At 42.7% G+C, this 17,525-nt stretch overlaps 1 protein-coding gene across 1 annotated transcript in view; it reads left to right on the forward strand.

Annotated features, from left to right (window-relative positions):
- The window catches only part of OSMR (oncostatin M receptor), a 62,592-nt gene that overhangs the window by 43,372 nt on the left and 1,695 nt on the right, over positions 1-17,525 (forward strand). The window contains exons 8-17 of the mRNA XM_067545559.1: positions 19-164; positions 3,610-3,772; positions 4,957-5,033; positions 5,750-5,972; positions 6,744-6,944; positions 8,319-8,420; positions 8,944-9,123; positions 9,784-9,948; positions 16,950-17,028; positions 17,319-17,391. Coding sequence (XP_067401660.1) covers positions 19-164; positions 3,610-3,772; positions 4,957-5,033; positions 5,750-5,972; positions 6,744-6,944; positions 8,319-8,420; positions 8,944-9,123; positions 9,784-9,948; positions 16,950-17,028; positions 17,319-17,391 — 1,409 coding nt within the window. The remainder of the gene's footprint in view (positions 1-18; positions 165-3,609; positions 3,773-4,956; positions 5,034-5,749; positions 5,973-6,743; positions 6,945-8,318; positions 8,421-8,943; positions 9,124-9,783; positions 9,949-16,949; positions 17,029-17,318; positions 17,392-17,525) is intronic.

Below are 17,525 nucleotides of genomic sequence, written 5' to 3' on the forward strand. Positions count from 1 at the left end.
ATCTTTTCCCTTTGTCAGTTCATCCATCTCCCCCCTATGACCTGTGGGTAGAACATATGAACGCCACAGAAGTTAATTTATACTGGAATATGCAACCCAAGCAAAAAGCAATTAAGCTGATATGTCAGATTGAAAATCGCCACCCAAGTGGGCAAGTGGAATTGGTAAGAAACTTTAGACAAACTGGTATTTTTGGGCATGGAGTATAGTATATTTACTTCATGGTTTTAATAACTTGGGTAGTGCATGTGTTCACCACTGGCTCTTAGTAGGCTGAATTCCAGATATGCACAAGTGTGTGTGTGTGAGATCAAATCACGTTCTAGGAGAAATGCTCAGGCCACTGGGGCTGTCACTGTTGGTGTAGACTAGATGAGACACAAAGCTATTGTGGAAGGCCAGGTGGGTGAGGTAATGTATTTTATTGGCTCAACTTCTGTTGATGGAAGGGACAAGTTTTTGAGCTTCACAGAGCTCTTCATGTCTATAGAAGGTAACCAGTCACACCACCAGTAGATGTTGCGCCAATAAAAGATATTACTTCCGCTGCCTTGTCTGTCTCATATCCTGCCACTAATACGGTTACAACATCACCGAACAGACCATTGAGAACACACAAGCTATTGCTGTGGGTGCAGCAAAAGAGATCTGATGAAAGATGAAATTCAAGAGCTAGATTGGGACAGAGCCAATGGCGAGACTTTAGTAGGGAGTGATATGGTCTGATCAGGTGAGGAAGAGAATCTTAGCAGTTGCATATTTGATAGGATTTTAAAGTCAAAATGGACACCCAGTGATTTCTTCATCTAGCCCAACAACTAGTACAAAACTTGTAGAAAGACATCTGTGGGCAAGCTGTCCCAATAGTTAATTACCCTCACTTAAAAATGGACTTCTTGTTTCCAGTTTGAACTTTCACTTTCCAAGTCACTGTAAATCGTGGCAGAAGCAATAATAGAGGCTACAGGTGAGGTGGGTGTATGTATGTAGGTGGTGGGAGGGGAATCTGGCCATGCACAAGTGTTTTTAAAATGTTGTGGAGGAAATAGCAACGAGATTTAGTGACAACCTGGTTGGGTGAGGAGCAGGAAAGGAAGGAATCATAGATGCCCTGCAGCTTGTGATCCTGAGACACAGGAAAAAGTGACTGTGTGAACAGCAATGGAGAGAATGCAAAGCAAAGTAAACAAGAAGCAAAGTAAATCGCTCAGGCTTGGCCATGTGAAAGTTTGAGGAGCTGAAAACCATCAGGGTATGTCAAAGTCTCAAATGTGGAACTGAGGGAGACAGAACAGCAGCAGAGAAGTAAAGGCTCATGAGCATTCGATTTTTTTTTAAGTCAGTAAATATTGATTTCACTGTACACACAAACCGACAAAATATTTCCACCAATAATAATCAGAATTTACAGATAGGCAAAATAAGAAAAAATGCTACTACAGAACTTATGGAGTTTGATTTAAGGATATTTATTTTGTATAGTTTGACATGACAATTTGAATCTCAATATCTACTGTTATGGAATAATTATTTTCTGACCCTCTTCTTCCCGATGTCTAACCCGTCCATAATTTTGCACAGCTGTGAAAATTTAAATAGACAAAAATTGTAAAAAAAAAGACAAACATCAATATTGGTCAAAATTAAAACAAAAAGAAAAAAAATTGAATTCTGCCAAGCCTATGGATAAGTAATGTAATGTAACTTGTAAAGGCCTGTGTTTTCTGGGGCAGGTGATCCTGAGTTCTGTTCATACTGATGATCAGGGAAGCCTGTGCAGCCTCAGTGCACAATATTGCTGATGACTGTCATGTCACTGCAACCAAGGAATTGTTGCCCTTGGCATTTAGACATCCCAGCTGTATTATGCTGACTAGCCTGCGTATACACTACTGCCCTCTACTGGATAGAATGCTAGACTTGCTGCAGTGTATAAAAGCGCCTGCTACCATATTAAAAAAAACAAAAAAAACCCCAAGAGTTCTGTAGTTCTCACTTCCTCAGATGCAGTTGGTAGCTGAAGCTCATGAACGCTTATGCCTGCTGAAATTAAATTTGTTAGTCTTTAAAGTGCTACAGAACTCTCGTTGTTTTTGCTGTATACTGACTAACACGGCTACCCCTCTGGAACTCTGCTACCATATACTGGTAGGAGGCCTTATAAGCCCTAATATTAGAGATTTCAGCTTCAATTCCAGTGGTAGAGGCCTATATGTAGAGAGCGGAGTGCCCTGAATACAGTGCTGTGGCTATAGTATAGCTGATGGGCAGAAAGACTTGTGACACCATATAATTTTCTGGCCTTCTCAACCCCTCTGAGCCTCCTGAAGTGGGAGGAAGGTGTCGGCAGAGTCCATCACCTTCTTCTACATACTTTAGTGAGTGGTCAGCTCAGCTGCTCTTCACAAGTTGAGCTAGGCTGCCCAATAGCCCAATCCACTCAGGAGCAGCTCTGCGCCAAAGCATTAAAGGACAAGGAAAGCTGGTCTCTCTCTCACCAACAGAAGTTGATCCAATGAAAGATATTACCTCACCCACCTTGTCTCTCTAAGCAAAGCAAAAGCAGGAGTGTTCCACTTTTGCAGGAAGTGTAACTGGACAGGCCTCCCTGAGATCCCCCAGTGGCTGGTCTGCCTAAAGCAGGAGTGGGGAACGTCCAGCCCGCGGGCCGTATAAGGCCCACGAAATCATTTGGTCCGGCCCGCAGGACCAATTGGTCCGGCCCTGGCGGCGGGGGGGGCGAATTCGGTGGCGGCACGGTTTTGCGGTGGTGGGGTTCTGTGGGGGGTGGGGGCAGTGCCCGCCACCGAAACCCTGCCGCCTTTTGCCCCTTTTTGGCGGCGGACACTCAGCCGTCTTCTGCGTACCACCATCAGGCCCTTCGCAGAAAAAAGGTTCCCCACCCCTGTCCTAAAGTGTGCCATTGACTGGTTCCCCCAGTGGGAGGCCATCAGAGATGACAATTTAGAGGGGGCGATAAAAAACATGGGGTCCCTCCACATCCACTTTGTCTTTGGGTTGAGTTCATCCTAATCCTTTTGCGGGGGGGGGGGGGGGGGGGGGGGGGGGGGGGGGAGCCTGAATGTAAGGATCCAGTGTGGAACATGTGTATGCTATATCCCAATGGTATGCACATGTCCAGATCACCATCCTATTTACGTGATCCTATTAAGAAGGTCCACCTGTGTAGATATCTTAAATATATAATAAAAGAAAGGTGTACATGGACAACAGCAGAAGCACCAGACAGACATAGAAGTGTGAGGAAAAAATTCTCATTAATTACACCTTTTTCAATCTTCACAGAACAAAAATTAAGTAGCAATTTTGACAGACCAATGTGAAGGGCTCCTATTGACAGCATAAGCCAAAGGGAGTTAATAAGAGCTCTTTGTGGGCCTCCCATGTGCCCATGTGTTTGGACCTACTCTGACTTTTCCAGCATGTTTCCACATTATTACATCTGCAAGTTCAGCCCAATGCAGAAAATTAACATGCTGTTAGTTGACATGGGGGACAGAATGACTTCCCGAATATCAGCCAAAAGCCTCTTTCCCATAAAAACTGTCTGAATCCTAACCTTGTCACATTTCTCATTTGCTTTTGCAGCACAATAGTTCAGTTGTTCAGTCAAATTTATATCCACACATCACCCTACGTAGCTTGCAGCCGTACACCAATTATGCCTTTAGAATGCGTTGTGGTGCAGCTAAGCACTTCTGGAAATGGAGTGAATGGAGCAAAACCCTAAAAGTCAGAACAAATGAAGCAGGTGAGTTCAGTTCATTGGAAAGCGGGGCTTGAGGCTGAAACTTGCTCTTCGCCATCAGCCAGACTGATGTCTGGAACTACCAGCAAGCTCTTTGTCATTGGTGTACGGGGCTGGAGATGAAAAACAAACCTAAGAGCTGCAGATATTGGGACAATATCATTTTAAAATGTGTGCATATATGTGCACAGAACAGATTGATCAGTGAAACTCAAGCTTCAGATGTTCCAACTATCATCCATTGCAGTGGTGCTCAACCTTTCTTGACTACTGTACCCCTTTCAGAAGTCTGGTTTGCCTTTTGTACCCCCAAGTTTCATCTCACTTAAACTACTTACAAATCAGACATAAAAATACAAAAGTACCACAGCACGCTAGTACTGAAAAATTGCTTACTTTCTCATTTTTACCATATAATAAAATAAATCAATTGAAATATAAATATTGTACGTACATTTCAATGTATAGTATATTGAGCAGTATAAATATGTCATTGTCGTATGAAATTTTAATTTGTACTGACTTCACTAGTGCTTGTTATGTAGCCTGTTGTAAAAACTAGGTAAATATCTAGATGAGTTGATATACCCCTTGGAAGATCTGTGTAATCCCTGGGGTAAACATACCCCTGGTTGAGAACCACTGGTCTATGGTACCTCTGCTTTTAATTATACCATTGACTCCCTTCTCCCTGTAACCTCCTCCTCTTATGTCCCGTCTCTGCCCCCGATTGTTGGCATACCACATCTTTAAAAGGTTTCCTTTGGAATCTATCTATCTATCACCCTGCTAGCTTCCATCACTTTAAATAGGAAGTTCTGGTGCCTGATAGAGCCCAGAGCATACCAGATGAATTGGAAGTGGTGAGATATGAAGTGGGTGCAGCTGGCCCACTGAACATATTAACAGACAGGGAGTAGCAGTGTGTTTTGGGTGTGGAGGAATCATTCAATGGTGGGAACCTCCGTGTGTGGGTGGGGGAGGGGGCAGAGAGTGGGGCTTGGCAGAGGAATGAGTCTGTAGTTTCAAGGAAGTTTCAGTTTTTGGTGTGGAGGCAGAGGGTTGGTGAGGTTAGGGGTCTACCTGAGTTGGGGGTGGGGTGGTCTCCTTAACCAAATGTTAGGAAAGGTTCGGACAGCTCATCTTCCCCAATATCCAGTAGCTTTGTTTTATGTGATTGATTGCAGCTCCCTCAGGGAAACTTGATGTCTGGAGAGAAGTTACCCCAGATTTGGGAGGATGGAATGTGACCTTATTCTGGAAGGTGAGACTGGGCACAAAAATAATTATGAAAAGTTACAGAAATGACCAACACAGTATCTGAGGCATGTTTTCTGGCTGGGTGCAAGATTTCCTTTCCATTTTAGTTTTCCATTATGATATGCTGCTTTTGTGATAATGGAACCCATAATCACTACATTGCATGCAGTGGTGATGTGAGAGTCTTGGTTTTTGTGGGGGTGGTTTGTTTACGTTGTGGATTTGGACCATATGTTGCTGCTTTTCTTTTTTTTTTTTTAGCGGAGACCCTTCCCACAATATTTTAGCTATTATGTTATGTTTGGGTGCCAGAAGATGCCCAATATCAATAGAATTGTTTAAAGGATTTTTTAAAAAATTAGTGGAAAGCTTACTTTTTAAAAAAAATTGTTCATTCAATGAACACAAATAGGAAACAACACACACAAATCATTCAGGCTGCCTTATTTCAAAATTGCTAGTAATTAAAAAAAAATCTATATGCATATATAAAATATGGGTTAAGAGGATATAATTCTGTCATTTGTTTAATTTCACCCTTCAAATGAAAACCAGTTCTCTCCTTTTTCCCCCCACCTGTAAAACAGAATATCACAAGTACGGTATCCTTCTTACCCTTAAAAGCTTCTTCCATAAGGATCATGCCAAACACAATTTATAATATTGTAAATTTTACTGCAGATTAAACAGGTCTTGAAGTATTTTCCATTTTTTCCCCAGCCCTCACCAGATTTTAGAGCTAATGGCGGAAATATTTCATTTGAGATAACCTGGGAAAAGTTAGAGAAAGCCTTTAAGCCTGAACATATCTCCATTTCTGCATTACAAAATAGCACAACTATTTCCATTGGTAATCATTCCTACAAAATCAGCATTGCAGCAAGGAACAATATTAATTCTTCACTTCCTTCAGTGATTATCATCTCCCAAGCGACAGATAATGGTTTGTGTATCTTCAACCCAATTAAAATAATATTTATTCTCGGTGCTTAACTTGTATAGTTATTTTACACTCAGTAATATTTTATTTAACATTATGGAATAATAAATCTAGTCTTGGGATTAAAATTGCTATTTTGCCATTGATGTGTTTGAAAACTATTACTTTCAGCAAAGGAGATCACTTAGCCTGTAAGATAACAGCAGTACATGAATACAGTATATGGATTTACATCCATTCCCCAGCCATCAGGGACTTTCACAAGTATAAAATGCTACATTCATAGGGTTAGCCCAGTGAACAAAATACAAATGAGTTTAACCTACAAGGTGCTCAGTCCTGCAGTAAACTCCATATGAATGCTGGGGTCCCTCTCACATAGAGCTCATTGCAGGACCAGGGTCTAGTGATCTACTATTTCAGGCTTCAGTTTGGTGAGCCTATAGTTCAGTTCCTAATGCTACAGATTTTATGGCAGTCAAACAACTAGAAGGTATTTGGAGTGATGAGCCTCTTAGTGGTCAGGATCAGCTTTCAAGGCACTTTACCTACTAGGGATGAGTGTTTCATAATGATGAAACATTACTGAAAAGACAAAATCTGCAGTTTTGCTGGCATCCAGTCATCAGGTGCAACAATGGCAATACTAGCATAGTAATTCCACCATCCTTAATTAGACCTAAAGTATATGTATTTGCACTTAGGTCTTCCTGCTAGAAAACATTATATATATAAAAACTATTTTGTGGAGTGTGTTGGTCCATTCTTTCCTAGGTCCTGAAGAAAAGGTTGATCGCACTGACCTTAAAGAAGAAAGAGTTAATGGCACAGTTGATGGCATTTATATTTCTTGGAAGGCCATAAATGCATTTGATGAATACATTGTTGATTGGTGCAACTTTCCGAGGTCCCAGCCTTGTGACTTTCAGTGGAAAAGATTTGGTTTCAACACCTCCAGTTGTCTCATCAACTCAGGTGAAAACAGAACAATTCTTCATTCTGATGTTTATACTGCAACGCTGTTAGGGCATTGGATGGCATGCCCCTGAATTTTAGGAAACAGATCCTGGGAAAGCAATTATTAAAGTCTAACAAATGCCCAGTGCATCAGTTTTCTTTCACAGAGTCATAGAAATGTAGGACTGGAAGGGACCTTGAGAGCTCCCTGTGCTGAGGCAGGACCAAGTAAACCTAGACCCTCACTGACAGGTGTTTATCCATCAGGACCATCGATGGTATCGTTTTATTTCCTATCTTGATCTAACACCACGAACAGGAGGTCAGCATTACTAGAGTTAGCTGGGATTCCAAAAAACTGGCTATGGCTTTAGGAGAAACTCAGCAGAGGAGAGCCTGATGACATCCAAAAAATGGGTAGCACACAAAGGCAGTTCAGAGCCAGTTTTCAGCAGCTAGTATAGATTAGGGATGCAGGAAGCTGGGGCTGATTTACATTGCATACCCAAAAACAAGAGTCCTGTAGCACCTTAAAGACTAACAAATTTCTGCAGGCATAAGCTTTTGTGGGCTACAACCTACTTCGTCGGATGCATGAAATGGAAATTACATGCTGTTTACAAACTAACACGGCTACCCCTTTGGAACTTATTGCATACCCAATGTTCAGTGTACGTGACATGTCGTCCTCTCTGCCTGATCCACAGAGGACAAGTCTGTATCACCTCCAGCTAGAGTACTTAGGCCTCAAACTGTAGAGACTAACACTCTTAGCTCTGGAGGTCCTGAGTTTAATCACCAGTGATGATTAAGATGGTGGTAATTATACGAACAAAGAGATTTGTGTCTCAAGTCATTCTTGGCTTGCCCTCACCTCTCCCAGGAGTATATATAAAAAAAAGAGATAGCTGTACGTATTTTGCTGGAGCCAAATAAATCACAATCCTCAGCTTTGAGTTCACTTCTCAATCTAGAACCCATGATTTAAGTGACTTCTAAATTTGGCAAAACAAGTTCTTCTTGTCCTAAAATATACAAAAGTCCAAATGCACTAGTTGCTGGCTTAGAATTTAGCTCTGACTACATCCTCTCTCATTAAATGGATACTACATCTGATCACAACCAAAAGGCCAAGCAGGGGCAGAACTGCAAAGATGCGGTTCTTTTCTATGAGCAATGTAGCTATACCATGTAAGTTTCCATTGTGGACCAGCCCTAAGTAGGAATTGGCTTCTGAGTGTGTTTTCTGGAGCCTCTTTTTGATAATATGTGGTGCAAGATCAGATTTTTTAATGAACTATAGATCACTGTATAAAGCAAATGTGGTTCTGTTTTCTTACCTAAAATTACTGAGGCTTAATCTTTTTTAAAAACAGCTTTATTATTTTCTAGCTGCTTTCATGCCTGGAGTGAGATATAGCTTCAGAGTTTATGGATCTCTAGTTAATGAAGCTTTTTTACTGGGGAAGAAGGTTGGGTACGCCAAAGAACTGGGTAAGATGAAAACATTTCATGTGTACATATTTGCTAAATGGGACTCATGAAAATAGAGGGGAGTTGTATAGTTGTACTGTCTTTTCTCTGCCTCCTTCCACTAACTCCAAACAATGTTTTAAATACACAATATTGCTTTCCCCTATTCCCATTGTATACATGTAATAAAACACTACAAAATAGCCTCTGATGACTGCTATGAGGCAGTTTGGTTAGCACAGCTGTCAGGAAAACAAGAGTCCACACCCATCAGGGAAACTGAGCTATAATTACATTAGCAATAACTATGATTAAACAGTTGTTTCTATGAATGATGTAGATGGACTGTTAGATGTTTTGTGGTGCCAGGAGGCTTTTGGGAAGAACAGGCTTAGTTCATTTTTTATTTGAAAATCAGTGATGTTCAGTTTATAAACAATGCAAATTTAACAAGAGACAACATGTGGGGAATTCAGGAGCAATGCCAAGTGAACAGATAAACATTCTAGAAATTAAACATGTTCATCAATTTTCTTCCTTCCAGCTCCTAGACTCAGCCCTCAAGCAGAAATAGCTGAGATCACTTCCCATTCTGTGACCATAACTTGGGATTCTTATCCCACAAATGAGTTACAACCTGGATTTATAAGAGGTTATCATGTTTATGTGAAAATCATGGAAGAAGAATGCAGTTTGAAGGGATCCACAAAACATGCTCTTTCAGGTAATCGATTATTTGAACTCAGAAATCTGTATATCCATCGATCCAGTCACAGACAAATGTATGAAAGGATGCACATTTTTTGCTCAGAAGATCAATAAATTGGAACCTTCTGAAAAGTTCTTCACACTTACATGCTAGGCAGATAAGTGGACACACTTGGGAATAAATGGAACGATCCCTGCGGTTATCTCCAGTCCAATAAGAAGAGGTGCCATCCAACCCAGCAGTAACAAGTTAGAGCAGAAATTCTCAAAGTGGGGTGCGTTGAATATATTCTGTGGGGGCGTGAGGAGGCTCTTTGCTTTCAGAGCTGGGCGGCAGGAGAGCGGCGGCTGCTGGCCGGGCGCCCAGCTCTGAAGGGAGCACTACTGCCAGTAGCAGCGGAAAAATAAGGGTGGCAATGTGCCACCTTTACTTCTCCGTTGCTGCTGGTGGTGGTTCTGCCTTCAGAGCTGGGTGCCACTGCTCTCCTTTAGAGTTGGGTGATGGTATATATGTATTTGTGTGGCGGGAGCGGGTCATAAAGGACTACAGATATAAAGAAGGGGGCACAATCAAATAAGTTTGAGAACCCCTGAGTTAGAGCACACCTTCCTGAAAGAGAACACTCATTTAAAAAAATTCAAGAATAATGGTTTGTAATATCTTCTTTGATTATAGATGGTTCAATCCTCTGTAAATACACAATAGAAAACCCAGGAGAAAAGAGATACATGGTGAAACACCTGAAGCCAAAAACAACATATGCACTGGCAGTTAAAGCTTACACTGATGGAGGGGAGACCCCCATTGATGCCTATACAAATGTAGATACACAATACGACAGTGAGTATAGAAAATGAAAATATGTATTGGAGGGGCCAGGCAGGGTGGGGGGGAAATTAGCACCAATCACAGCTGGATTCTTTTCTAAGAGGAAAAAAAAGGTTTATTAGATTAAGTAGAGATGAATGGATTTGAGAAAGATCTCACTTAGGAGATAGTATTATTTGAATGCATGCATTAAAAATATAATTGCCAAGTTAAATGTTGTAGTACTTGTATCGCTCCTTTCACCCTAGAAGCATTACAACATGTTTAAAGCATTTTACAACATTACTTAAAGCTCATAATCCCCCTGCAAAATTGTCAATGTGCCTCAGTGGGTCACAGCTAAGGATATCAGATTCAGGACAAACTGCAGATAAATAGGGCAAACAGACCCCAGACTGGTGATTATTCTTCCATAAGATATACCAGACCAGCAATAAAAGTAAACTCCTGTCTCACCACACTGGTTAACAAGAACTCAGAAAAGCAGTCTCCTTAGATATCCCAGCCCTTGTTTCACCATCCAGAAACTAGACTTTATGATGAGTGGTTATTTAAAACCAATTTCATCAAACAAAGTATCCTAATTCCAAGAGATCAGCTACGCAGCCAGGCTAATATATAACTCAGATCTTACCCAGTAATCATGCTACAGCCAATCTTTTAGTATCTAAAGGGTTATTTTTATGGAAAAAGAAAAGAGAGAGTTAAAACTGTCAAAGGATCATCTATATACAATTATTGTAAAGTTCTTCAGTCAGGCATCACCCAAACAGCGTGGGGGTCATCAGTCCTTGTTTAGAACTTCCTTGTTAGAAATCCAGTCCAGAGAAATGAAGCAGGAAATGAAGACAAGATGGAGATGGTGCAGCTTCCTTATATACCGTCTTCCATGTGGGTAGATGCCTTCACTTCAGTCTGTTTGTGGAAAATTACAAACCCAAAATGGAGTCCATGGTCACATGCATGCCCTTTCATGCTTTGTTGAGTCATAGGAGCAGCCATTGTCCATGCTGTGGCTGAAATGTTTGCAGGGAGACCCATTGGGTGGGGACAGGCTTCTTCTATGGTCTATTGTGCGAGCTAAGTGTCCTTAAATGGGCCATTAACTTGCATAGTCCAGCCACAATAGATTTTATCTGGTGGGCATTACTCAGGAATGCAGCATATGTGCAAGATGTAATACATCATCAATATCTATACATTCAGATATAAAATGATATATGCATATGATTCATATGCAGGGTAGTCATACTTAGCAAATCATACCTTTTCCATTGACTCCTTATGTGACAAACTGTGCATAAGTTTAATTGCAGTTGTATAGCAGTGGTAGCAACAATGTTATACATGGTTATATTTCAATCAGACAAGATCACAAAGCCTCATAATCCCCCTGCAAAGTCGTTGAGCAAATTTATTCTCGCTCTGCAGATGACAACGCTGAGGTTCAGATACAGTGACAGAATTGAAACCAGAACCCAGGAACCCTGACTCTCGGTCATCATCTCCAAATACCAGACCATACCAGAGACGAATTTTGTTTAGTTCCAGCTGGTTTTATAACCTATACTAGCTGTTGCTATCATGACCAAGTAGCTAATTTATGTGCAAACAAAGGGCTTTGGACTTCCTAAAGGTGGTTGTATGAAAAACTGGTGTACAGAGCCACCAACTCTTGCGTTCCATGCTAGACGTGACCAAAGAAGTGTCATTGCATAAGAATCATGCTCCCTAACTGTGGCCATATTAGACCTCCAGAAAGAAGGGGTAATTACCTTCTAGCAAGCAGAATTACAGGCACGTATCACACAGGAATCTCATTCTTGGAACTTGTGCTCCTAAGCTGAAATTCCCCAGTTTTACCCTTGGAAGAAGAAGTGGAAGTGCTGATTAGGGCATGGAAGCTGTACATTTTACACTGAGCAGCATGCACCACCACCACCTCAGTGCCTAGACCCTCCCAGACACCTAGTGAATTGTACTTGAAGCAAGGGCTCCTAGCCAAAACCAAGGAGACGTAAAATAAAAATTCATAAACGAACCCTAAAAAGTGTCCCAAGAGAAGCCATCCCTCCTGCCCCCACAGTTAATTTAAAAGTGGAAACCTCTTATCAAAACTCAATGTCCTTGTTTGTTACAGCACTGCATGAATCTTTGGGTAATTGTGATGAAAACATGAGCTCTGAGGGCCCGTGTGGTTTGGTGCTGAGCTCCCTCAATTCCCTTAGGATTTGGCACTTGGAACTCTGTAGTATTGGGGCCTTTCTCCCCCATTAAGCAAGTCCTATTTAAGTCAGTTCTTTCCTGGACAGGGATAGTTGGACGAGGGAGGTTTAAGTGTTTTGCTTAGTAAGCATCTAAGGCTTTGTCTTCACTGAAAAAAAAGGTATATTTTTTACACTGGTATGGCTACAGCTATGTGATGCCCTAGTGGAGAGAAGGCACAGGCTGTTTTTACTTTAGTGTAGCTGCTTGAGATACATCCTAGAGATACGTGGGATTGGCCTGGAGCAGCGACATTGAGGTCACACCAATCCGTGCCTTGTCTCCATGGGGGTTTTACTTCAGGATAGCAATATCAGTATTAAAAATCCACACCTTTTTTTCTGCTGCAGAGAGACAGCCTAAGGGAACGTATTTAATGACACAGCTACTGCTTGACATCTTTGATCTTTTCGTTTATAGTTGGCAAATCAGCTCAGGGTATGTCTACACTGCAGAGTGAAGTCTATTTTAAATCGACTTTCACCTGCCCAGTTTTAGAAGTCACAGGAGCATGGTCACACCAGTGTCAGGCTGTTGCATCCCCACTCGCCACGCTTAGGTCGACACTGAAAGCAGTGCACCATGGGTAGCTATCTCGCAGTGCAACTAGTCGCAGAGGCTTTTGGGTCGTTTGTCCTCCTCCCATGATGCAACGTGCTCCCTCCCCCTCCCTTCTTGTCCTAAACAAACTGCAAAAGCTTTTTTGTGCCATTTTTGTATGCCGCACACCTGCCATTGCCGGAGAGGCATGATCATTGTGAGCATCACAAATACCTCATGGCTTATCCTGCAGTATTTTCAAAGGCGAGAGAGGCGCCGCAACACAGAAAATAGCGATGTTACTGAGGCTACCCTGCTCCAAGCCATACAGTGAAACAATTCCCGTTTGCTGCAGGCTGTCACGCATCATCTGCAGTCGGTAGAGCACTGGTTCTGGTCCCGGGAAACAAGCACAGACTGGTGGGACCGCATCGTTATGAAGCTGTGAGATGATGACCAGTGGCCACAGAACTTTCATATGCGAAAGGCCACTTTCTTTTAACTTTGCGCAGTGCTGTCCCCAGCCCTGAAGCGCGTTAATACTCACTTGAGACCAGATCTGACAGTGGAGAAGTGAGTGGCCACTGCTCTGTGGAAGCTGGCAACCCCAGACTGCTACCGGTCAGTTCAATTCAGAGTCGGTAAATCCACTGTTGGAGTTGCTGTGATGCAAGCGTGCAGGGCTATTAATAGACTTCTGCTACAAAGGGTAGTGACTTTGGGAAACGTGCAGGATATAGTAGACGGGTTTGCCACAATGGGGTTCCCAGACTGTGGGGAGGTGCAATATATGGCACGCATATCCCTATCCTAGCACCTGACACGTTGCCACAGACTACATAAACCGGTAAGGATACTTCTCAGTGGTGTTGCCAGCCCTTGTGGATCACAAGAGACGTTTCACGGACATCAGTGTGGGGTGGTCTGGAAAGGTGCATGATGCGTGCATCTTTAGGAACTCAGGTATGTTAAAAAAAGATGCAGGCAGGCACTTTCTTCCCTGACCAAAAAAGAAATATTGGGGATGTTGAAATGCTAATAGTGATCCTGGGGGATCCTGCCTATCCCTTATTCCCTTGGCTAATGAAGACCTACACCGGGCATCAGGACAGCGAGAAGAAGCATTTCAACAACAGGCTCAGCAAGTGCAGAATGGTGGTGAATGTGCATTTGGGCATTTAAAAGTCAGATGGAGATGTCTACTCACTAGGCTTGACATCAGTGAAAAGAACATCCCAACAATTATAGCTGCATGCTGTGTGCTCCATAATCTGTGTGAAACAAAGGGTGAAAAATTCCCCCAGGGTTGGGCCGTGGAAGCTGATAGGTTGGTCACAAATTTTGAGCAGCCAGTTTCCAGCACTACGCTCAGAGCCAACTGCGGAGTGCTTCGCCTATGGGAAGCATTGAAAAACCGGTTCTGCAATGAACTGTAGTAATGTATGTCTCTGCTGTGCCTTTCTTTTCCATCCTGCATCCTCGGAACAGTGGCCCCCTTCCCTTCTTTACCCGCCCAAGCTATGAATGAATAAAGACAGATATTTTTTAAAGCTGCAAAGTTTTATTTGTGACCCGTTTCAGTGGGGGGAAAGGAAGATAAGTTAACATTGTAAAGCATCACTGTGCAAGCAATTGTGGTTTCATGCAGTTCTTAAAAGGGCCAATGTGGAGTGCAGCATGTACTGCATCTTGCTCAGCCTCCTCCTAGAGTGCTTGGGGGTGGGGGCTGATAAGAAAGTGGTAGCCGGTTGAGCATTTTGGAGGGGCTGCAGAGGGAGTCTGTCCTGCCATTGCTCTTCCTGGAGCTCTACCAGATGCCTCAGCATGTTGGACTGATCCCTCATAATACGCAACATCTCGTGTTGCGTATCACGCTCCTGCTCCTGTGCTGATCTTCTGTGTTTCATGTCCATGTCTAGTTTTTCAGACAAGGACATCCTCCAGGCTCTGATCTCTGTGTCAGCAGCCGTGGAGGCATTCATTAATTCACTGAACATGTCATCCCACGGTTTTTTTTCCCATTTCCGAATCTGGGGAAGTCTTTGAGTGTAACTGTAATAAAAGCAAACAAAGTTGTCATTGTTAGCTGACCCAAAGTGGTAAAAGAAATATTACAATGTTAAAAGAACTCCCCTTCATGTTCACAAGGTGAAGCCAGACCCACATGCCAATCTGTATGTATTGGACAGGTTGGAGTGGCGTTCCAGACATGGTAAGCAAGGGGCCCTTGCATCCATTATAGAGAGGTCTCATTAGCACAATACACACTTGAGCAAGGAAAGGGATCACTGGGCTCCCCTGTAACATCCCAAGGACCTGTTTGTGAGGAGGTGGGCAAAACAGATTAGAGGATGCTGCGGGTGAAGTGTAGCGGCAGAAAATATAGGGCAGCCAGTGTCCCGAACCATAATGCCCATGGCAACAATACCATGACTAGGAAGTTTCTTGTGTAGGTGCTTTCTGCCTTTGTTCCCTAGGTGACCATGTGTGATATCGGTCTCGAGGGGAACGCAGGCGGAAAGGAAAGATTTGCTGCAAGCATCGGGGTACAGACCTGGCCCTTATGTTGCTATGCTGTGTTCTGCAGTGATGCCTGCTCATTTAATAGCAGAGTGGCAAGGTAAAGTCTCCTACTGTGGCAGAAGAAATAAGGCTGATCTCCCCAGATACCTTCTGCAAAGGATTAGAGAGTACCTACGTTAAAGTTTCTTCAAGATATCTATGGAGGATTCTTGGAGCATACCTGTGACCATAAATAGTCTGTTCCAGGGGTAACCCTCTGCTGAGGTTTACCAATACCCAGGAGGCCCATCCCCTCAAAAACATAGGACATAGTAGACGGGTTTGCCACAATGGGGCAAATTCCTTTTAAGAAGCTGGACTGGGGACATAACCACAAAAATGAGATTTGCCCCACACACTCACCAGATTTGCCTTTCCCAGCATTTCAGTCAGTCCCGCTGTCCTGTGTGTAGCAGGGCTGCTCTGGAGAAACAAACAGGTCCTGGCTCTCAGGGAGAATGGATACCCCGCTCTCCTGCACCCTGCTTTCATCCTCCTCCTCGTCCACAGAGTCATTCTCATTTGTCCTGGACTAGGATTCTTTGGTGGTATCGATGCTGCTTCGTGGCACAGTGGTAGGGTCACCGCCGAGAATTGCATGCAGCTCCTCGTAAAAGTGGCATGTGTTGGGCGAGGAGCCAGAATGGCTGTTAGCTTTCCTAGTTTTCTGATAAGCCTGCCTCAGCTCTTTGATCTTAGTGTGGCACTGCTGTTGTGCCCCTTCTCCAACATGCCGCGAGATATCTTCTCACAGATACCCAAATTTCTTTTGCTGGCTCGGAGCTGAGCCAGAACAGACTCTTCACCCCACAGACTGATGAGAACCAAGACCTTTGGTCGACTCCATCCTGGAGCATATTTGGGTCGTGCAATCGCCATGAACAGTTCAGCTACAAAGCTCTCTCCATGCTGACCAAACCGGAAGTGGGACTTCAACATTTCCTGGTGCTTGAGGGGAGGAGCTATTTCCTGTTTATGTGGCCACATTGCAGCAGAACATGAATATCCAGAGTGGTCACAACAGAGCATTATGGGATACCGCCCGGAGGCCAATGGCGTCGATTTACGTTGCGCTCTGCCTACACTGACGCTAATTCGACCCATGGAATTCAACTTCAGCACTACACCACTTGCGGAGGTGGTTTTATTAAGTCGATTTTTATTGTGATTTAGGTCGGCAGAAATGACATGCCAGTGGAGACGCATACTTTAGGGGGTTGGCATAAGCGTTACGTCAGCAATGTAAGCATTACGTCGATCTCCATTGCCAGTGTAGACCAGGCCTCAGGTAAAATGATGGTGCCTATAAGTAAAAGCAAATTATTTAAAAAAGGATCTGGTAAAGCTTAACTTTTGGCAACAAAAATAAATGCCTAAAAAATACATGTATTCACTTATAGATTGGCAGGGCAAGAGGCACCATTATGATAATCTAGTCTGACTTTTTGCATAATGCAGGGCATAGAATTTCATCAAGTGATTCCTTTATGAGCCCTCATACCTGCTAGTTGAGGTAGAGCAGATCTGTTAGAAAGATATCCATGTTTGATTTAAAGATGACCTTTAATCCCAGAAGCTCTAATTATATTGTCTCAAACAAGGGAAAGTTGGAAAACTGGTTTTTAAAATACTGTTTTCTTTCATAGCAAAGATATACCTTCCAGTTCTGCTAGCGGTCATTCCTTTTGTACTAATAACTGTTGTGTGCTTCTGGAAAAGCCAGTGGTAAGTTTTTTGCAATACATTTTTCTTCTGTAAATGGAGAAATGGACTGTTTTAATCCAAAAGGGGGTTGTAGCATGTCCATTTGAGGCCCCTTCATAATACCTCCTTCATTTCTCTCTCTCTATCATAGTCAGTGGATGCCCTGAATATTTTACTTGCTGTGGTTATACAGCACATGGTATCTCCACCTATTTCTGTATGAATATTGACCCTGCAGTACGTCAAGGGAAAATGAATTTTGACAAGTGAACAAAACCAAGTTTCTTATTTGTGTGGCTGTGTTTTTCTAGGGTGAAGGATTGCTGTTGTCCTGAAATTCCCAATCCTAACAAGAGCAAAGTCCTCTCATTTAACGGATTAAAGGTGAAGTCATTAGATAAATCCAATAACTTTAATTTTTCCACTCTCAAATGAAGATCCAGCAAAAAGAAGAATTTTCTTTTTGTGTTGACAAGTATTTTTAATAATGATGCTCATTTTACAAATGGCTTGTCTGA

The sequence above is a fragment of the Emydura macquarii genome, unplaced genomic scaffold, assembly GCF_026122565.2.
Source record: "Emydura macquarii macquarii isolate MOO-44397 ecotype Brisbane River unplaced genomic scaffold, CSIRO-AGI_Emac_v2 contig_1045, whole genome shotgun sequence".
In the NCBI taxonomy this organism is placed as follows: domain Eukaryota; kingdom Metazoa; phylum Chordata; order Testudines; family Chelidae; genus Emydura; species Emydura macquarii.